The 23,120-nt window shown below is 39.9% G+C and overlaps 1 protein-coding gene across 5 annotated transcripts in view; it reads left to right on the forward strand.

The window, feature by feature from the left end:
- HACL1 (2-hydroxyacyl-CoA lyase 1) overlaps nt 1-22,857 on the forward strand; it is a 40,005-nt gene extending 17,148 nt beyond the window's left edge. For 4 of the 5 annotated variants that reach the window (XM_059390898.1, XM_059390899.1, XM_059390900.1 and 1 more), the window contains 8 exons: nt 2,020-2,125; nt 4,195-4,278; nt 5,227-5,328; nt 8,173-8,327; nt 8,735-8,893; nt 10,455-10,562; nt 12,232-12,418; nt 15,455-15,615. In XM_059390898.1, coding sequence (XP_059246881.1) covers nt 2,020-2,125; nt 4,195-4,278; nt 5,227-5,328; nt 8,173-8,327; nt 8,735-8,893; nt 10,455-10,562; nt 12,232-12,418; nt 15,455-15,487 — 934 coding nt within the window. In that variant the 3' untranslated portion in view covers nt 15,488-15,615. Of the gene's footprint in view, nt 1-2,019; nt 2,126-4,194; nt 4,279-5,226; nt 5,329-8,172; nt 8,328-8,734; nt 8,894-10,454; nt 10,563-12,231; nt 12,419-15,454; nt 15,616-22,689 lie in introns of those variants that run through there. The other variant, XM_059390897.1, reaches the window with a different exon arrangement.
- The last annotated feature ends 263 nt before the right edge of the window (nt 22,858-23,120 follow it).

Raw genomic sequence — 23,120 nt, forward strand, 5'->3', positions numbered from 1 at the left:
TTTATTTATTTATTTGACAGAGAGAAATCACAAGTAGATGGAGAGGCAGGCAGCGAGAGAGAGAGAGAGAGGGAAGCAGGCTCCCTGCTGAGCAGAGAGCCCGACGCGGGACTCGATCCCAGGACCCCGAGATCATGACCCGAGCCGAAGGCAGCGGCTTAACCCACTGAGCCACCCAGGCGCCCCTGTTTAGTTATTTTCAATACTTTTGTCTTATATTTTATGTTTCTCTGTTGAGAATGTCTATCTTCTCATTTATTTGAAGAGTATTTTTGTTTACTTTATGGAGCATATTATAATAGCTGCTTTAAAGCCTTTGTTTACTAGTTTGAATATCTGGGTCATCACAGAATGGGAGTCTGTTCATTTCTTTTGAGAATTGGGCACATCTTTCTGGTTCTTTTGCATATTGAGTATTTTTGGAATATATCCTAGATTGTAAGTGTTATGTTTTAAGATTCTAGGTCATATTTACATATCCTGTAGAATGTTGACTTTGTTTTAGCAGGCAGTTAGCCTGGTTAAGTTCAGATTGCAAGGTCTGTCTTTCTGTCTTGCTAGAGGCATTAGGTCCAGGATCAGTTCAGCTTCAAAGCCCTTGCTATGTTCCTTTGGGTCTGTGTGCACATATACAGCCCAAGCATGAGCCCCAGCCATATGCCGATTCATTCCCAGAACTAGAAAGTTCTTTTCTCTTCTCTAGGTTGCCCCCCCCCCCCCCAACACCCATCCTTTCTAGGAGTCTCTTGCCGCTGCCTTATAGTACTGCACAAACAGAACTGTCTTTGGGGCAAATAACAGAAAGAAAGGAAGGACAGGAGGAAGGAAGGAGGGAGAGAAGAAAGGAAGAGAGAGAAAGGAAGGAAAGAGAAAAGAAAAGGAAAGAAAAAGAAAAAAGAATACTGGATTTTTCCCATACCCTTCACAGACCACAGGGACCCCTTTTCTGGTTCCTCTTGCCTGAAAAATGATAAATATATATAATATATAATTATTATATTATAGTATAGTATATTATTATACAAACATAATTAATATTATATGTTAATTAAAAAAAAAAGATTCAAGCATAAGGATGTGTAACCCAGGGGCGCCTGGGTGGCTCAGTCAGTTAAGTGTCTGCCTTAAGTTCAGGTCATGATGCTGGGCTCATGGGCCCTGCTAAGAGGAGAGTCTGTTTCTCCTTCTGCCTCTGCCCTCCCCTGACTTGTGTCTGAGCTCTCTTTCTCTCTCTCAGATGAATAAATAAAACATAGTAAAAAAAAAAAAAAAAAAAAAAAAAGGATGTGCAACCTAGTACTTATAAATTATCCAGCAATTGAGAAAAGTTAAAATAAATTTGGTATATATGTTCTGCAAAGTATATAGCATTCCAAAATTATATTTAAGGGGTGCCTGGCTGGCTCAGTTGGAAGAACATGCAGCTCTTGATCTCAGACTAGTTTGTTTGAGTCCCAAGTTGGATGTAGAGATTACTTAAAAAATGTAAAATAAAACTTAGAAAAAATAAAAATTTTAAGAAGAACCTAATGATGAAGATGGTTGTAATAAGCACAAGTACATGAGACAGTATTCTAGCAAATGAGCTCAACTATGTAAAAATACACTTGCGGTGAAAGAAGACTTGATGAAAATATGCTAGGCTATTAATAATAGCTTTTAAGTTGATAGTATTATAGGTTGAAGTTCTTTTTCTTTATGCTTTTTCTATTTTACAGAGAATTATCTACAGAAGACTTACATTTTTTAATGATAAAAAAGTAATAAACAATGAAATAGGTATAGTTTTATAATATTTTTCTTCTTTCATCTTTTAGAATACTATTAAATAGAATGGTTTCATAATTATTTTGGTATGAAAGATCAAATTTACCCTAGAAGCTGATTCTGAAGGCTAAAATAAAATAAGCTCCAGACTATTTAACTTTTCCAAGTACTTTAGAAATTAATTTTAGAATAATTCAAATCAGAAATGTAGATATACTTTCTGCATTATAACAGATTTTTTCTTTTTAATAGGGCTTTGCAATTTGCTGATGTAATTGTATTATTTGGTGCCAGATTAAATTGGATTTTGCACTTTGGACTGCCTCCAAGATACCAGCCAGATGTGAAATTTATCCAGGTACTCAGAGCAGAGAGATTTAAAATCAGAGCTATCTGTGATTTATTGTTATCCTCAGCTATTATCAGCTCTGCTTTCTTCTTGGCTTTTGTAGATTTTTATAAATTGTCTAATACAATTACAGGTACCAAAGTAAGCTGCCTTTTCAAGCCTATGAAACATAATATGTTGCTTTGCTTCTAACCAAAAAACCTTTCAAAATCAAGTTTTAAATAGTTTGAAAAGCAAAACTTGCCTCTTCCTCATAGCTCAAGTATATTTAAAGGTACACAAAGGGGTTTAAGTGGAATGGTAGATTAGAACAAAACATTCAGCTTGGTTAGAGATTGGAGTTGTCCTTTTAGATGCCAGATCTTTTAAATGACCTTTGATTGGAAATCTCTAAATGCTGCTTTTACCTGTCACCAAACAGAGTGGAATATACTCTGACCTCCCTTTAATGGTTCTTTATATCATTATGATTCTCTTTCTAAGCCACTTTCCTTATTGGTGTAGTATGTACTGCCTGGGTGACACAGTGGGTTAAGCCTCTGCCTTCGGCTTGGGTCATGATCCCGGGGTCCTGGGATTGAGCCGTGCATCAGGCTTCCTGCTTGGTGGGGAGCCTGCTTCTCCCTTGCTCATGTTCTACCTCTTGCTATCTCTCTCTCTCAAATACATACATAAAATCTTTAAAAAAAAAATGAAAGAAGGTGCTGCCTATGTAGTGCAATATGAACCTGTTTTCCCTACAGAGACTGTGTATGGTGTTTGATAACCCAGCTACAATTGTTGTCTTCTCCCCCCCCTTTTTTTTTAAGGTTTTATGTATTTATTTGACAGACAGAGATCACAAGTAGGCAGAGAAGCAGGCAGAGAGAGGAGGAAGCAGGCTCCCTGCTGAGCAGAAAGCCCGACACGGGGCTCGATCCCAGGACCCTGGGATCACAACCTGAGCCGAAGGCAGAGACTTCAACCCACTGAACCATCCAGGTGCCCCTTGCCTTTTACTTTTTAAGGAGTTAGCTTCTAATGGTGCCTCTCCCCCTGGGGCTATGGAAAACTAACACTGCAAATAAACAAGTCCTGGGTTTACCTGGAAGATGCTACCACCTCTTTATTACCCCCCACCCAAGGACAGAATAAAGTGTAGCCCCTTTGACGTGGCTAAATCACAAGTCCTTGCACAGCTGTTTTCACTTGCCCACAGCCATTCAGATATAGAGCGTCTGGGTAAATGGTAAGTAATCATGCTTATCCTAGGAGTAGTTCTCAAAAATGTGGTCCCTGGACCAGCAGCGTAGCACCATCTGGGAAATCTTTTAGAAGAGCATATTTTTGGTTCCCACTTCAGATCTACTGAGATCAGAAACTCTGAAGTGGACTCTTGCAATCTGTGATTTAACAAACCTACCAGGTGATTCTGATAGCTCACATTTGAGAACCACTCTAAGTAGCAATTCCAGTCTAATTAAGTAGAACCTTTTTATTGATTAGATTCAGAACTATAATTGATCAAGTCAGATGCATTCCTGTTTAATAGAACAATACCCAAATCTACAGAGTTGATATTAAAATGAAAGAAGATGATGAGGTTTCTGTCCTAGCTGTGATATGCATAGTTACGTGGATTTTTGCTTTTATTAAGAAATTTCTGGGGGTGCCTGGGTGGCTCAGTTAGTCAACATCTGCCTTTGGCTCAGGTCTTGAGCCCAGGGATCGAGCCCCACCTCAGGCTCTCTGCTCAGCAGGAAGCTTTCTTCTCCCTCCGCCTTGGCCTGCAGCTCCCCCTGCTTGTGCTCTCTCTGGCTTTCTCTCTCTGTCAAAAAATAAATAAAATCTTAGAAATTTTTGGGGCGCCTAGGTGGCTTAGTTGGTTGGGTGTCCAACTCTTGATACTGGCTCAGGTCTTGATCTTAGGGTCATGAATCCAAGCCCTGCACTTGGCTCCATTCTGGGTCTGGAACATACTTTAAAAAACAAAATTTCCTGAATATAAAATTTTCAGTTCATTTATTCAGCCTTAATTGACCTCTTAAAGACTTTTAAGAATAAGCATAGCTTCTTCTTAAGCTTTTTCTCTTTTTTAGGTTGATATCTGTGCAGAAGAATTGGGGAATAATGTAAAGCCTGCTGTGACTTTGCTAGGAGACACAAATGCTGTCACTAAACAGGTAAGAGCTTTTGCCTAAGTTTTAGTTTGTGGGGATTGGCCTTTAGGGAATAGTTAGTTCCTAAAAATGTTTCAACCTTAGAATCACTTGGTGACACATTTATTAATATCTATTTTAAACAAAATTTATGATAGAAAGCTATTTTTAAATATAACTTTGAAACTCACTAAATCCAACTGCTTATATATAGATCATTTTTATGTGAGTAAGTTAAGCATTTTTGGAAGGTGATTGAGGACTTAAAGACATTCAGTAGGCAAACAGTGATTTACTAAGTACTATTTAACTGTCTGAAAAATTATAATACAGCTTCCAGAGGAACTGAATTTACAGCCAAGAAATGTCTTTATGTACTGGAAAATTTTAAGTATTTCTTTAGGCAATAAAGAGAATTTTTACTCTTCAAATGGTACTTAGTGACTTGTCCAGATTCTTTTTATTTATACATAATTTATATACTTCACTGTAATAGGAGATAGAATATAGTCACATGTATTACTCGATTTTAGATACAAATTGGTATTGCTAATCATGGTCCTATAATATTATGAAGCATCTTCCAATCACATATTAAAATATCCTGGAGCATGTGGTCTTATCTCAGGAATCCTTGGATATTTGGGGTTATTGTCCTCCCCGCAAGGAGTCTGTGATTTTTCTCCTAGTGTCAAAGGCTGAGGAGGACATAAAAGCCCCTGCCTGTGAGGTGTGGAGAAGGTAGCATTTCCCCTGTGTTCTATGGAAATCCCAACTTCTGGTGGAAGTCGACACTGACTCAAACTAAAGCTTTCCATTTTGCTATAAAGTTGTTAGCCACCTAGAGGAAAAACAGGATGAGTGACTTGAATGGCAGGATATTATAGCAGTATTGTCTTCTTTAATAAGAGATTGTTGTATTAATATGAGTTAAGTTTATTTTCAAAAAGTAAAAAGTCTGTGGTTTTTTAGCTTTTAGAACAATTTAATAAAACACCATGGCAATATCCTCCAGAGAGCAGCTGGTGGCAAACTCTGAGAGAAAAAATGAAGAGCAATGAAGCTGCATCCAAGGTAATATGAGAGTCACAGAAACTCAAGAACACTTTTGGTTCATGGCTCAGTTACCTCTGCCATAATATGACCTATGCATTCCTAAAATCACCACACTATATAAAATCTTACAGTAAAAACCACAGGGTTCACAGGAAAAAGTGTTTAGAGGCACAGCTCTCAAAAATTTTATGAAATACTAAGATAGCAACTTAATAAAAATAGTGGCAGAGGGACACCTGGGTGGCTCAGTTGGTTAAGCTTCTCTTAGTATCGGCGAAGGTCATCATCTCAGGGTCTTGAGATTGAGTCCCCACTTGGGCTCTGCATGCAGTGGGGAGTCTGCTTGAGATTCTTTCTCTCCCTCTGCCCCTCCCCGCCAACTTGCATGCATACATGCATGCCCATGCATTCTCTCTCTCTCTAAAATATATGAATAAATCTTCAATAAATAAACAAAAATAAAAATGGCAAAGTTTTATACATGATAAATGGTTAAGAAATATATATTTCAATAAATGTGGTTCTTTTTCTTGAAGAAGACTTGAAGTCTCTTGTGGAAGTAGGCGTTAGAAGGGTTGCAGCTTGTTGAGTTAGTGTGAAGTGGTAGGAGGAGACCAATCTGACATTGGACAGAAAGTTGTAAGAACCCATATGAATGGTTAGAGCTCACTCTCCTTGGTTTGACCTTGGCACCAAATCACAGTTAAGAGATCTTTTGGAATCTTAAATCTTGGAGCATATTTTTCTACTTTTTAAGATAAAAGTCTGGGCACCTGGGTGGCTCAAGTTAGTTAAGCTCCTGCCTTAGGCTCAGGTCATGATTCTGGAGTCCCAGGATCAAGTACCGAATCGGGCTCCCTGCTCGGCAGGGTGTCGGCTTCTCCCATTGACCTCTCTCCTGTCATGCTCATGCTCATGCTTGCGCTCTCTCTCTCAAACAAACAAACAAACAAACAAATAAATAAATAAATAAAAGTACTTCAAGCAGGCATGTATAATGGATAGGTGTTTCATCAAAATGGAAAATTTGATCTAATGTACACCCTTCTTTTTCCTTGTTAAAAAAAAATTTTAGCTCGGGGCGCCTGGGTGGCTCAGTGGGTTAAAGCCTCTGCTTTCGGCTCAGGTCATGATCCCAGGGTCCTGGGATCAAGCCCCACATCGGGCTCTCTGCTCAGCAGGGAGCCTGCTTCCCTTCCCCTCTCTCTCTGCCTGCCTCTCTGCCTACTTGTGATCTCTGTCTGTCAAATAAATAAGTAATTCTTTAAAAAAATGTTTAAAAAAAAATTTAGCTCTATTGAGGTATAATTGACATATGAGATTGTAAGATATTTAAAAGTACATTGTTTGGGGAGGGTATGTGCCACGGTGAGTGCTGTGAAGTGTGTAAGCCTGATGGTTCACAGACCTGTGCCCCTGGGGCAAATAATAAATTATATGTTAAGAAAAAAAGAGTACATCATGGTGATTTGATATGCATATACATTGTGGAAGGATTCCCCCCTCCCCATCTAGTTCATTAACACATCCATCACCTCATATTTCTTTTCTTTTTTTTGGTGGAGACCATTTATGGCCCTTTCAGATTAACTTTTGTATCACTACTGGGAATGACTTTGCAACTTTCTCATTTGCACTCATGGCTTTGCCTGATACCTAAAGGTTTTGGAAGTTGAATAATGTGTGGAAATCACCACATCCTCCACTATTAGCAGTGAAATGAACCACTTCTGCAGGATGTGGTGGTTTGTTTAGAGTCTTTGTATATAGGTAGAATTTTTTCTTCGTGAGAGAGGTTGTTCTTGATTTTTTTTCTAATGTTTTGTGTATTCCTATGTATTTTGGTTCAGCTGGGTGCAGTTTTCTGTGGCCATGTAGTGTTTCTCACTGACAGAACCCTGCATAAGCAAATACGAAATTTGAGCTATACTCATATTGTTCCCTAATATGCCAGATGTCTTGGAATAAATTAACATTTTCAAAACTAGCAGAATTATTTATACATGATTCTTTATTTCATTGGAATTTTAATCAGTGGCTGTTTCTATCAAGAGCCAGTCTCGATGCTGTTTTCCCGAATGGTGTGATGATTAATCCCTCTTTTCCCTAGGAGTCATATTAGTTTAAGATGAAAGAAACTCGCCTCTCTTCCTGGTGCAGGAGTATAGGCAGGAGCCTCATCCATCTGACATATAATTTCCAGCAGGCCAGAATAGTGCAGGTGAAGAGGCAGTGCTGGGAGCACATGGGGCTGTTGCTGCTGAAGCCTCACCTGGCTTTCTCTCCACTCTAGAAGGCATATGGCTAGACAAAGGTACTCACCTTGCTCCATTCAGAGACTCTTTGGAATAGAGGGTGAAGCATATCCCCTTACTCTTCAGAGCATGTGGAGAAGAACCAGATTTTCAGATTTTCTGAAATCCTGACTTCCTTTTCATTTTAAGTTTAAGGGCATATTTCAGATTAAAATACTCTAGAATAAAATTTTTACTTTTTCTAATGCAGCGTTTCCCTTAAAGTACTCATATAAGACTGTTCAGTTTTGTTTAACCCAGTGTTTCCAGCTATTTTTACTGTAGGACTTGTCTGACTCTAGTATGCTAATGTGCCTGGTGGGTGTCCAGGAAGAAAGCTATTCTCTGGTTTATTTTTATCCAAAATTGGGTCTGTGGGTCCCCTTTTCCTTAGCATGTCCCACAGGCCTGTTAACAGATCCATTAGCTTCTCAGGGTGGCCATTTGGGAACCTCATAGCTCGTTCTTGTTGCCTATTTCCAAATAAGTTGGATAGTAGCTTATTGACATTGCTCATTTTTCACTGTATCTCAATCTAATTTGATTATATTTCCCTCAAATGTTTTAGGAATTAGCTTCCCAAAAATCTCTGCCTATGAATTATTACACAGTATTCTACCATGTTCAAGAACAACTACCCAGAGACTGTTTTGTGGTAAGTGAAGGAGCAAATACTATGGATATTGGACGCACTGTGATTCAGAACTACCTTCCTCGTCACAGGTGAGGCTTCCTGTGAAGAAATTATAATGTGTTAAATTGGAAGCTATAGTAGTGTAGGTTCATAAAACATTTGAGAATTACATGTGTTCAGTGTATAAGGACATATTTCCTATAAGTATTTTTAGGTAAGATTTGGTGGAGTTTTTATGCTTGATATGTCTTCATGATCATGTGATAATTTGTATACTTAGTGTTCCAAGGATATATTCATAGTCTTCCAAGCAATTATGAGAGACTTTTCCACCCATTCTGCTTATCCTAATTGGTTCCTCACAGTTTAAAAGCTTTATATTAAAGACAGAATGTTTTTATTGCTCTTTATCTTACACGTGTATATGACTCGATTTGTGCCACCTCCACCATCAGCATGCCCCAGAGGGTTTCATTTTAGCTTTGTTCCCCAACAGGCTTGATGCTGGTACTTTTGGAACAATGGGAATTGGTTTGGGATTTGCCATTGCAGCTGCTATAGTGGCTAAAGATAGGAACCCAGGGCAGCGTGTCATCTGTGTGGAAGGAGACAGTGCATTTGGGTTTTCTGGCATGGAAGTGGAAACCATATGCAGGTAAATCAGCATTTCTTTCTCCAAAAGATAAAAAAAATTACACATAAAGACTCACTCACCTAACAAATGCTTACCAGGTGTTCACCATGTACCAAGGGCCCTTGTACATAGCTCCGTGCTGTGTCCCAAGAATACTGGCATGAAGTAACCTTGGTGCCTTTCTCATCCAGGATAGTGTATTCATGGCCCTTGACTACATACCCAAACCTGCAAAACTGTGAGAGGTGGTTCTGAGATCACTGCAGAAAGTTTTGGTCTGAGAAAATCTTGTTTTCTGCAGGGAGACAACAGAGCTTTGTGGTTAAGAGTGCAGCCTCTGGATCATATGGCCTGGATTTAAATACTCACTTGACCACATCAGAGCCAAGTGATGTGGGTGATGGGGGTTAAGTTCCTTAACTAAGCTTTAGTCTCCTCCAAAATAGGAAGAGGGGTAGTAATATTTCCTACCTTAGAGGACAGTTGTGAGTAACAAATGAGGTAATCTCAGTAAAACTTGAGATGCCTGCTCACTCAGTGTGAGCTGCTCACATTATGCTTCTCATTATGAGGATTCATGGCGAGACTCATGAGCTGTTGTAGATCCTACTCTGTAAGTATGGGGATTTTTTTTCTCCCTAGTTATTTAAACTGTGGTAAAGTCATTCTATATTCTTAGCCTGGCCTCTTATTAGAGCTCGTGTGTAAATTATGTTTTGGGGCCTTTCAAAGCTTTGGCATACAACACTTTAAAGATCAGAGGGAAAGTATATGCTTATTAGAGCGTCTGTATTGACAGCCAGGTGATATACACCAACAAGATGGGTTATGGGAAAGCTGGCCTTCTAGAGCCTTCTAGAGCTTGAGCATGGAGAGCAAGTAGTTACCACAATCCCGTTATGTAACAGTGTGCAGTTTTGTTTGGTTTTCTAACACGTGGTCTCAGAAATTATTTATTTGCTGTAGAAAATAAAGCCCATCTTTTGCCATTCATTAGTAAAGTTTAGTCATCCTTTTTTTGTCTTTACAATACTGCTTAGCTCATTATTAAGTATTCTCTTTTTCTCTATTTGTTAAACCATATAATGTTTTTCTAATTTTGAGTGAAGTGGTTTGAGAGAAGAGAATGTATGCTAGTCATTTATATATTTCCCCCAGCATCTAGCAAGTGCTGGTTATCTATGAGGAGTTCAGTAAATAGAAAGATATTTTTCAAATAGTACTGCTGGGCACCATCTAGAAGTGGTGCTTCAGAGAATATTAAATATGGAAAGTGTCATTCTTATTAACACCTCGATCTGTGAAAACTAAGTTCAGAAAAGCTGTGTGAAGTCCACAGGTTTGGAGAGGTAGAACCAAGTGTGCCAACCTCTGATCTCCATACTTTCTGCAACTCCATGTTTCTGTTAATGACTTGAGGTTCCTTATTAGGATAACAAATACTTAATTTTTAGCATTACCCTAATATTACAAAGCAAGCTTATGGAAAACTACTCATTTATTAGTTAAAATTTCAGCCTGAAGAAAAGAAACTGCTCTAGAACGAAGAATGATTTCCTTGATACTTTGCTTTCAATTTTAGGTACAACTTGCCCATTGTACTTTTGGTGGTGAATAATAATGGAATTTACCAAGGTTTTGATGCAGATTCTTGGAAGGAAATGTTAAAATTTGGAGATGCTACTGCAGTGTAAGTAACCCAGAATAATGTGTATTTAATTTCTCTCATCTATTTTAATTTCTCTAAAGAGTCTGCTGTATTGGAATGTGCTTCTGTGGTATGAGTATTGTTTACTTATATTGTCAGCCCCTCTAAAGAGCGGGAACCCTGTCTCCTCTTTGTACAACCATTCATAATGGAGTGCTTCATTTTTTTTTTCAAATTTTTACTTAAATTCTAGTTAGTTAACATATAGTGTAATATTGATTTTAGGAGTAGAATTTAGTGATTCATCACTTACATGTAATACCCAGTGCATGAGGGCACCTGGGTGGCTAAGTCATTAAGCATCTGCCTTCAGCTCAGGTCATGATCCTATGGTCATGGGTTTGAGCCCCACGTCAGGCTCGCTGCTCTGCAGGAAGCCTGCTTCTCCCTCTCCCCCTGCTTGTGTTTCTTCTCTCGCTGTGCCTCTCTCTGCCAAATAAATAAAATCTTTAAAAAATAACAACTAAAAATACCCAGTGCATGATAGGGTGCTTCAGTAAATAATTTATGATCAGTGAGCCACTAAAGACTTGGTGTTTGATTAAGTTTGATGTCTAAGGTTTGTTAATGAAAGGGCTTATTGCAAAATGTCCTTGGCCCTTCTACTACTACTACCCTGTGGTGGAAATGAATGTTAACATTTATGACCCAGAGGTCTTCCTTCTTTTTATTACTTAACAAACTCTTAATTATCTCATGGTAGAGTCAAAGTGAGACAGTGTTGGGGTACCTGGGTGGCTCAGTCATTAAGTGTCTGCCTTCAGCTCAGGTCATGATCCTGGGATCCTGGGATCGAGCTCCACATCAGGCTCCCTGTTTGACAGGAAGCCTGCTTCTCCCTCTTCCATTACCCCTGCTTGTGTTCCCTCTCTTGCTGTCTCTCTCTTTGTCAAATAAGTAAATAAAATCTTAAAAAAAAAAAAGTGAAACAGTTGCTTAGCTGACCATGGGGTATGAGATGTGAATTTACTCAGCCTGGGGGTGGAACAGCATATGAGTATGTTTGCTTATGCCTCACTGACTTCATTTCTCATTTTGCTGTTATATGCTTATTGTAGTAACCATTCCTTTTTTCTTCTTTTTCTTTTGGTAGTTGATGGCATAGCTCACACTGTTCAGTATAGTATCCAGTAGCCATGTGTGGCTATTTAAATTAAATGAAAAAGTCAGTTCCTTATTTTAACTAGTCACATTTCAAGTGCTCACAGCACTTGATCACTAGTGGCTATGATATTGGATAGCACAGATATAAATATAAAACTTTTCTATCATCACAAAAAGTCCTATTGGACATTGCTGTATAGACAATAAAAAATATATGGGAACTTTAGGGGCACCCGGGTGGCTTAGTTAGTTGGGCTTCTGACTCTTTGATTTTGGCTCATGTCATGATCTTGGGGTCCTGGGATTGAGCCCCACATCAGGCTCTGTGCTCAGCGGGAATTGTGCTTGAGGATTCTCTCTCTCTCCTTCTCCTTCGGCTCCTCCCCATCAAAACAGATAATCTTTAAAATATATATATAGAAAGTTCAGTGTATTGGTATCTTTGTTTAAGTGTTGGACATAAAAGTATGCCTTTGAGTTTAGCCTAAACTTTTCCACAAATTATTTCAAAAATGACCTTTTTTCTATTGACTTATTAATTTTTTAGTGCTCCTCCAGTCTGTCTTCTGCCAAACTCACATTATGAACAGGTTATGACTGCATTTGGAGGCAAAGGATATTTTGTACAAACACCAGAAGAACTCCAAAAATCACTGAAGCAGAGCTTGGCAGACACAACTAAACCTTCTCTTCTCAACATCATGATTGAGCCACAAGCCACACGGAAAGCCCAGGTAAATTCAGTTGCTAAGCAGAAATCAGAAATGCATCTCCCCTCCTATCCCCAGAAGTATCTAGCAGATAGAACACTCTTTTCACAGAGTTCTTTCTAAACTCTGAGTTTGGTACTTAATAAACACTATGTTTGGCACTTTCTTGTGTTTTTTCAATTAATATTTGTTGAGATATGTGTTAGATGTGTTGGGTTACTTGTTAAGAATAGTGTGATGAGGGGCTCCTGGGTGGCTCAGTGGGTTAAAGCCTCTGCCTTCGGCTCAAGTCATGATCCCAGGATCCTGGGATTGAGCCCCGCATCGGGCTCTCTGCCCTGTGGGAAGCCTGCTTCCTGCTATCTCTGCCTGCCTCTCTGTCTACTTGTGATCTCTCTGTGTCAAATAAATGAATAAAATCTTAAAAAAAAAAAAAAAAAAAAAGGAATAGCGTGATGAGCAAACCCAGACTCAGCCCTCACCTGCTCACCTGGTGGAGCTTAGACACCAGTAGGGGAGAGGAACAGCCTAGTCACCTCACAACTGAACACATAACAACAGAGTGAAGCAGTTGTTCTGAAGGAAAGCACCCAGTTCTGAACAAATACACTACCAAGGAAGCTGATTTATTTTAGGGTCACAGGGGAAATCTGAGGGAAACTGGCACTTAAACTGATATCTGAAATAGAAGTAGGGACAGTCTCAAGCAAAGAGGGTAGGGAAGAGATGTGCAAAGGTTCTTTGGCAGCAAGGAGCATGACAAGTCTGAGCAACTGAAAGAAGGCCATAGGGGCTAGAAGGCAGAATGCAAAGGAAGCACAGTGGGAGGATAAGACCGTAATAGAAAGATATGTGCAGTTACATTCAAAACTGGTTACTTTGGCGTCTAGCAAAGCTGTAGTGTAGATTATAGCAGTAAAATAAATGACAGGGTGTGTAGCGTGATCCTTTCCCATCCCAGATTAAGCTGCTTTTCATACTAAATCTTGTGCTCTGATTCTGGTCCTGCCACTTCCCCTCTCTTCTATCCCTGTCTTCCATACTTACACCTTGTATATCAGTCACTGTTTTCAGAGCAGATCATTTTTTCAAGAAGTGTCTGTCTTGGTTCTTTATACATATATATGCTGCAACATCTTTTTCTTTCTTTTTTTTTTTAAGATTTTATTTATTTATTTGAGAGAGAGAACTTGAGCAGGGAGGAGGGGCAGAAGGAGAGGAAAAAGCAGACTCCCCACTAAGCAGGGAGTCCAATGTGGGACTTGATCACAGGACCCTGAGATCATGACCTGAGCCAAAGTTAGATGCTTAACCAACTGAGCCGCCCAGGTACCATCTTTTACTTTTTTGAATAAGGTAGTAGACCAATAGCAAATGGATCCCTGGGCAACCAGTTAAATGTAAATTAACTAATTTGGAAACTATAAAATATATAAAAATCTACTAAAATTATTTTGCTAGATATCAGATATCAGAGGGGCGCCTGGGTGGCTCACTTGGTTAAGCATCTGCCTCTTGGTTTCGGCTCAGGTTATGGTATGAGGATCCTGAGATAGGGCTCTGTGTTTAGTGGGGAGTCTGCTTCTCTCCCTCTATCTCTGCCCCTCCCCCTGCTCATATGTATTCTTTCTCTTCCAAAAAAAAAAAAAAAAAAGTCTTAAAAAAAAGAAACCCAGATATCAGAGACTTTGCGAAAGGAACAGAACAGAACAAAAAACAGCTGGAAAACAATTAACAAAATGGCAATAAGTATGTATTTATTTGTAATTCCCTTACCGTAAATAGACTAAATGCTCCAATCAGGAGTGGCTGAGTGAGTAAGAAAACAAGACCCATCTAGATGCTGTCTGCCGCAGACTCACCTCAGATGTAAGAACACATGGTCTGAAAGTGAAGGGATGGAAAAAGATACTCCATGTAAGCAGAAACCAAAAGAAAGCTGGAATAGCTATATTTATATCAGACAAAGCAGACTTTAAAACAGGTATCGTACTAAGAGACAAAGAGGGATACTGCAGAGTGATAAAGGGTTAAAGCAAAAAGAAGGTTTGACACTTGTAAATATTTATGCACACAACAGGAGCACCTAAATGTATAAAGCAAATATTAACAGGCCTAAAGGGAGAAATAGCACTACAATAATAGGGAATTAAAATAGGGGATTTTAATACACCACTTACATCAATGGATAGATCATCCAGACAAAAAAATCAATACGGAAACATTGACTTTAAATGACACATTAGACCAAATGTATTTAACAGCTGTATTCAGAACACAGACACACACACACACACACACACACGACAGTTTTGAGACCGTGTTAGTCACAGGAAAGCCTTAATGAATTGTGAATTCCTGCTCGTGAATTCACGTTTCTAATGATCTGCTTCTAATGATCTATTCTCCAAGTTCTCTATGAATTTGGGGAGGTATTGCTGGAGAAATACAAGTTCTTGTCTCCTCTTTTTTAACTCCATAAGGATTATCCTTGTATTTCTTGAATCTATCATTTCAACATTATTTATCCTCATTTCAGTAAATTCCACATATATTATAGTTTCCAAGCTGTTCATTTTCATTGTCTCTGTGTCTATCTGCCATTTATTTTTGGTTTGCAGTATAGGATAGGCTCACTGCTTCCTGCTACAATATTGAGAGGACCTGATTCTCTGCAGTCACCATGTCCAGGCCACCTGTGTAGGATGGTGTTAGTCCTGGAAAAGGCTTCTGTGCACTGCTCTTCTTAACCAGGTTCTTGGAGCTGGGAGCTTGCCCTCTTTGGCCTTCCTTCATCTCCTTTCTTCTTTTGGTTTTACTTCTGGTTCTTCCCAGTTCTATTGTTTGTGCCCTGATTCCCGTTAATAGTTGTTTTGTAGGACAAGACAGCAAGGTTCACTCTGAAATTTTAGCTTCCTTTTGGGAAAAGCACAAGACCGAAGACAAACCTAAATGTGGACATAATGAACTTCCAAATTTTAGAACAAGGAAAACAGTGAGGATATAGTTTGAGGCAATTAATTCTGTTAACTGAATGTTTGTTGTCTTTTCTTTTTCTAGGATTTTCACTGGCTGACCCGCTCTAATATGTAAATAAAGATGCCAGGAAGTGGTCTGGAGGAGTTTTCTCTTTCTTGTAAGATGGAATGTTATTTTCCACAGCAAAATTACTAAAATGTCAAAAATTACAAAGAAAAATAAAAAAGCATTTCTAAATGACATTTTATGGTAAAAGAATTGACTAAAAACAGAAAAAGTTGCAAGTATGGTAATCCATTTACAGATGAAAGGTGGAAAAGGGTTTTACTAAATAATAGCATTGTAACTGCCTAACTGCTGAGTTACACATCAGTATTCTTTTACATAAATCCATTCTTGAAGTCACATTTTTTAATTTAATTTTTTAAAAGATGTTTATTAGACAGGAGAAGAAGGGGGAGGGGCAAAGGGAGAGGGAGAAGCAGATTCCCTACTGAGCAGGGAGCCCAACGATGGGTTCAGTCCCAGGACCCTGAGATCATGACTTGAGGTAAAATCAAGAATTGGATGTTTAATCAGCTGAGCCACCCATGTGCCCTAAAGTCACATGTTTTTTAAAAAACATCTGAGAAAAAATTCTCAAGGATTTTCTAATGTAGAGGTATGTTCAGTAAGCTGGAGTACATCGGCTATTTCTACTTCACAGTTTATCTCTTGATCACTTTGTACCTAATTGGGATTTTGTTTGTTTTGTTTTTCCGGAAAGAACTTACTGAGCTACAGCAGGGAGCCTGTTTCCTCCTCTCTCTCTCTCTCTGCCTGCCTCTCTGCCTACTTGTAATCTCTCTCTGTCAAATAAATAAATAAATCTTTAAAAAAAAAAAAAAAACTTACTGAGCTAAAGGAGAAGTCATACCGTACCCAAACTAATAATTTTAGGGTATCTTTGGATTAATAGACCTTAGTTTGTGGGTACCACATTGAGATCAACAGAGTCAACAGCCTTAATTTTTAAAGAACTCTTTTTTTTTTTTTAAAGATTTTATTTATTTACTTAACACAGAGAGAGAGACAGACACACACACACAACAGGAGAAGGAACACAAGCAGGGGGAGTGGGAGAGGGGGAAGCAGGCTTCCTGCTGAGCAGGGAGCCTGATGCCGGGCTCCATCCCAGGATCCTGAGATCATGACCTGAACCCCAGGCACACGCTTAATGGCTGAGCCACCCAGGTGCCCCCTAAAGAACTCTTATAACTAAGAAAAATATTAATGTACTAAAAGAAGAATGAGCAAAGGGCTTGAATGTATAATTAACAAAAAAAACCAATTTAAATGAGTATAAGTAAATATGAAGGAGTATGAATAAATGTAAACATTAAGTTAGACTAAAAAGTTTATTTTCGCTTATCCACTTAGCGCTTTTAAAATTATGATTCTCAGAGAGGGTGTCTGTAAAATGAAGATGACATTGCTATGCTATGGTGGAAGTTGAAATTGGTAAATTTTCAGAGAGTAATTCCAGCAGTGTTTGTATTTGGAATCTTAAAAATGTTCATACGCCCTAACTTTTGATTGTGAGCCTATTTGGAGAGTGTATCCTAAAGACATAGTAAAATAGTCAAATATTTATAAACAAAGCCATTCATCATAGTGTAGGAACAGTGCCAGTGTTTAATAGAAGACATTGCTTAGGTATAGTATGATCTGCTGACCTGATAAAATAAAAATTGTGCTAAAGAGTATGTGTAAATGGAGGAATCATCACAGTAAAATACTCATGAAAAAGACAAGCTGCAGAATGGATGGATACAGGTCAGGGTGTACACCTATACTCTTGCACACATATACACACAGAAGAAAAAAGATGGGGACAATAAAACCAAGATTTTAATATCCTTGGTGGATGGAATTATAGGCAATTTTTATTTCTTCTATTTTTTCCTTCTTTTACGAAATTTTAAAACTAATCCTGTAATTTTTGTTATCAGAAAGACATTATTTTATTTTTTATTTTTTTAAATGAATTTTTTTAAAAAGATTTATTTATTTATTTATTTGGCAGACAGAGATCACAAGTAGGCAGAGAGGCAGGCAGAGAGAGAGGAAGGGAAGCAGGCTCCCCGCTGAGCAGAGAGCCCTGTGCGGGGCTTGATCCCTGGACTCTGGGATCATGACCTGAGCCAAAGGCAGAGGCTTTAACCCTCTGAGCCACCCAGGCACCCCAAGAAAGACATTATTTTAAAAGAATATTAGAAATGGAAAAGTATTTTCAGGGTCATTCTTATTATCTGCATTTTATATGAATTGGAGCACAGGACTTTATCTCAAAGTTCAGCGGGTTTGCGTCATATGCATCAGACTTGTCTCCATTGGCTACTTAGGGGCATAAGTGACTTCTGCAGAGTGGACTCCAGCTCTGAGATGTCAGGCCAGGAGATACTTGTGGCGAGCTGTGGTTTTATGCAGCGAGCCCCTGAATTTGGGCCCAGGCAGTAGATACTTTTTTTTTTTTAATCCATTTGACATAGAAAGGCTAAAAGACGGGGAGCAGCAGAGGGAGAGGGTTCGAAGCAGGCTCTCCACTGAGCAGAGAGTCTGATGTGGGGCTCAATTTGAGGACCCCAGGACCATGACCTGAGCCAAAGGCAGATGCTTAACTGACTGAGCCCCCCAGGTGCCCTAGCAGCAGATGTTCTTCTGTACTTCTGAGGTACACACTAGAGAGCCTGGGCTGCATAAAAGCATAGAGCATATCAGGAGGAGTGTTGAGAGTGGGTAGCTCCTATAAATCTCATCAGTGTCCTATTCTGCCCATGGACAGTTGCCTCTGGCGGCCAAGTGCAATACAGGATTCTGCTGCAAAAGAAGTGTAGAAGCTTTGATGAATAATCTTGAATTGAACTATATAAATCTAACTACCAGATATAGTTTGGGGAAAATGCTTGCTCCCTAGCCATATTTAGCTCAAGAGGGGAAGAAAATAATGTGTTAGTAGACTATCCAGCAGAGGTCAGTCTGAGCATTTGAAGACCAGATTAATCTAGGAGCCCTCTGATCACACTGTCCATTGACTGCTTATTTTATAAAAGGAGTCTAGAAATTAGTCTTCTTTAAACAGTTTCCCTGGGGTGCCTGGGTGGCTCAGTCAATTATGTGACTTCAGCTCAGGTCACGCATGATCTCAGGGCCTTGAGATCCAGTCCACAGTGGGCTCTGGCTTGTTGGGGAGTCTGCTTGTCCCTCTCCCTCTGTGCTTCCGCATGTGCATACACTCTCTCTCTCAAATAAATTTGATTAATTAGTTAATTAAATCTTGAAAAAAAAAAGAATTTTCCCTTAGAAGCATAAGGTGTTGAAGAAGTCCTTCTAAGATAAATCTATTGGTTGATAATCAAACTTACTTTGATAAAACATTTTTGCACTCCCTAGTCTAATAATTAACACTTAGGGGTCCCTGGGTGGCTCAGTTGGTTGAGTGTCTGATTTTGGTTTCAGGCTCAGGGTCGTGAGGTCAAGCCCTGCGTTGGACTTTTGGCTCAGTGGGGAGTCTTCTCTCCCTCTCCCTCTGTCCCTCTGCTTTTACTTCCTCCTTGTTTTTTTTTTTTTTTTTTAAGTTTATTTATTTAAGTAATCTCTACATCCAGTGTGGGGCTCAAACTCATGACCCCAAGTACAAAAGTCATATGCTCATCCAACTGAGCCAGCCAGGTGTCTCAATTTTAGGTCTTTATACAGCCACCTGTTCTGCAAGTGTTCACTAAATAATAGTTGGATGAGAATTCATGATGGTTGGAAATAGCTCAGTGGATATTTTCTGTGGTTATTTAACACTTCGGCATTTGAAGTAGCTCAGCGTATTATGTGAAGTGACTCTCATAACTCAACTCTGTTACAGAGCAACAGTAGGACTATTGAACACCAAAGGAAAATGAAAATATGGAATCCAGCAATGCTTTTGTTCTTTACTGTTCGCAGCCACTTGGCTAGGCAATGGGGAAGTAGTGTGTTCCTATGATGAGTGCCTCATGACTGAAACAAATGGAATTTAGAGTGACTAGGTTAGCATTTCATATGAATATATTAAGAAAGGTAGAAACTAGCTAAATTCCTAATGGGAATTATGACCAAGAAACCCTGATCAAATGGACTCTGCTGACTGGAGAGTGAAAGGTTACAGAAGTCAGAATCATCTGTTGATTCCTGGTTGCATTTGCTGCTGCTAATCTGAATAATGGAGTAATGTGGACAGAGGAAATTGAAGATCCTATTAATTCCTCCTGTTGATAAGGCGCAAATAAAAGTATACCTTACTTGGATTCAGATTTGACAAGCAGTGCTGTCTACACCATTGGTTTTCACTGGATTGTCTTGGATCTTTCCTCCCTTCCAAGGCCTTTTCCAGGAGAGAGGCTAGCCAGTCAGTGAACCCATAGTAAATCCAGGTTGAATGCTTACTCCAGTTAGGGAGTAGAGAAAGGCACACCCAGAAACCCCTGGATCTCCAGTGTCAAAGTTTAAGGAAGCACTTTAAATTTTGACTCAGGCCTGGAAATCACAGAGATGGCATTAGCCACAATTTTGTTCTTTGTATCAGTGGTCACTAGAATAATCTGTGTGGTCTATGGAATGGTTGACCTACAGCCGTGCGGCTCATGCCCTGGTTCCAGCGCGTTGCTGGGAATTGCCCTTTTCCCTCCACTGAGGAAGGTGGGCTCAGGAAATCAGATCCTCCTCAGTGCTCCTCCTGCCCCCATCTCTCTGCTTCTCGAGTTCTTTTCTTCATCCTCTAACCCTCACGTTCCTGGTCGATTTGTCACGCCAGCCGGCCGCGACAATACACCTACCAATGTTTGCCATATGAAATCAACTGTATCTTTCAAAGTCTAGTGCGAAAGACATCTCTTCCATGGGAATGCCCTTCCTCCCTGCACTCCTACAGCAGCTTGTGGTGCCTCTGTCACTACTCAGAATGTTCACAGTAAATTCCCATTGTTCTCCCCCACTCAGCTGAGTGTCTGTGTACCCAGAAGTCACCCAACCCTCGTCTTCCAAGGCCTGTGCCCTCTTGCTCCTTTTTGACAGGCTCCTCTGTGACTTCACTCCTGAAGAATCTATCTCTACATGGCATACAGCAATACAAACATCACAGACATTTTCTTGGAGAGGAGGTGACCCAGGGTGGGGTTTATATCACAAAAGCTGCAACAAAGAGCCTCCCAACCAGGACGCACAGTGGGTACAGCAGCTGCCAAGGCTCTGAAGCCCAGCCCTGATACCTGGATATTAGCTAAACCCAACGGTTCTTAGAGCAGTGTGGGAGGGGGTGGTCGGGGCCACGAGGCCCTGACATGACTGAATTAGTTTCCACCCTGGCAAAATGGAGGATAAAATTGAGTTGAATTACTAAAAATTAATATTTCTTTCACACTTGGGTACTTTGAACTGAAATTCATACCCACCATGTTCATAAAGCCATTTCATAATACAGTGCTATCCCTGCCTCCCCCTACCCTTCACCAGCCACTCCAGCTCTCTCCGCACTGCCCTACCTATGTTATCATTTTTCAGAATTTTCATGGTTTTCTTCACTTGATTATTTTTGAATATTAACTTCACTAGCACGTACACACACAAATCCACAGTGTGCTTTAAAATATAGTGTACTGGGATGCCTGGGTGGCTCAGTTGATTGGGCGGCTGCCTTCGGCTCGGGTCATGGTCCCAGCATCCTAGGATCGAGTCCCACATCGGGCTCCTTGCTCGGCAGAGAACCTGCTTCTCCCTCTGCCTGCCACTCTGTCTGCCTGTGCTCACTCTCTCTGACAAATAAATAAACAAAATCTTTTTAATAAATAAATAAAATACAGTTTACTAATAGAAAAAGTTGAAGTTCAGTAAGGCCAACAGATCAGGAGAGAATTATCTTGAGAAGATAGCTTCTTTTTCTTTCTTTCTTTCTTTCTTTTTTTTTTTTTTTAAGATTTTATTTATTTATTTGACAGAGAGAGAGAGATCACAAGTAGGCAGAGAGGCAGGCAGAGAGAGAGGGGGAAGCAGGCTCCCTGCCGAGCAGAGAGCCCAATCCGGGGCTCGATCCCAGGACCCTGAGATCATGACCTGAGCCAAAGGCAGAGGCTTTAACCCATTGAGCCACCCAGGTGCCCCAAGAAGATAGCTTCCTACTCACAGTTCCTAAAAGGAGAATGCCACACCATTCCAGAAGACACTGAGGTCAGTCTCAGGTGTAGAGAGAAAGGGAACTAGCAGGCTGAAGCCTTTATTGTGGTCTCCTAGGGAAGAAAGAGGTGAGGCACAGTAAACAGGTTTAGGACTGGCTGGTTTGAATAATTTCCAAGAGCTCTGGGGTGAAGGGGCAGCCCTGGTTATCTGGTGCTGATTCTGGGGTGATTAGGGCAGGAGCATAGGAGAGTGTAAGAGTCCCTTCGGACTGTGATAGGGAGGAGGGAGTGTAGGCTCCCAGTTGGTTGGTTTGCATATGAAAGGAAAATTTTATTGGTTCTTTCTAGGAGTTAGCTAACCTGGGAGGGGCAGTCCCTGGAGGCTCCTGGTGTCAAAGCATCAGAACTATAGAGAACAGAAAGACACAGCTAATAACAGAGTGGCATTAAATCACTATATGAAACTTGTTCATATGATATTTGGACAATTGAATTTTAAAGTATTATTTCTATTCAATGCTAGGGTATCTTTGGATTTTGGAAAATGTTTTATTTGGTTGGTGTATTTTGGTCCCTCAGTGAAGTTGTAATATTTTCATCATATTAACCCTGCCCAGCTTTTGTTAATTTTGTTCCTAGATACCAATCTGTTTTGTGCTATTGTAAGTTCTATATTTATAGTGAGTTACTGTTTGCATGTTCTGTGTATTAATCTCATACCTTAATGAATTCTCTTAAGTCTCTTCTTTCTTTCATAGAGAAGTAACTGAAGGTTACCAGAGTGGAAGGGTGATGGTGGGGGGTAGGTCGGTGCAGGGAGGGGGTGAAATAGGGGATAGGGATTAAGGAGGGAACTTGTCCTAATAAGCACCAGTTGCTGTATGGAATTGTTAGATTGCTATATGGTACACCTGAAACTAAGATAACACTACGTTAACTAATGAATTAAATATAAACTTAAAAAATAATTATTATTTTAGGAAAGAAACACCTCTTCTTCCTCTCTTTTGTCTGGTGCTTTGCTGGTGCTTCTAGAACAATGCAAAATGATGCTGGTGATGGTGGTTATGCACCGCTTTCATTCTAGGTGTTTTAGAATCAGCATAGATATGGCTCATCTCCTTTCTTTTTCAGGAGGAGCAAAAGGTGACAAGAAAATCTCCCTACAAGGAGTTACTGAGGATGCAGGGTTTGAATGTCTTACCCCAAAGGATATAAAGTCGGAAAAGAATCCCCAGCCTTTCCATGTTAGTCCTTGTGCTTATGGATACCTGTAATAAAAGGTAACTTCTTGGCAAATGACTTAGGGCTAGTTGGGGTGCTAGTCAATCATTTGTCGCCTAGGCTGTCTTCCTTCACGGCACCAAGACCACTGACAAGGGCAAACACACTGAGAAACCTGTTCCTCTGTAGCCTTCACCTTCCCAATCTCAGACCACGTTCCCCCAGAAAAGTCAGGAGAGGCTGACCTCCTTTCCCCCCACAGTGATGTGTATATGGCTGGGGGCACCAGTGGGGAGGGGCTTTGCATGGGATTAAACACATCGAAGATTTTATTCAGGGGA

This window comes from Mustela nigripes, chromosome 2 (assembly GCF_022355385.1).
Source record: "Mustela nigripes isolate SB6536 chromosome 2, MUSNIG.SB6536, whole genome shotgun sequence".
Classification (NCBI taxonomy): domain Eukaryota; kingdom Metazoa; phylum Chordata; class Mammalia; order Carnivora; family Mustelidae; genus Mustela; species Mustela nigripes.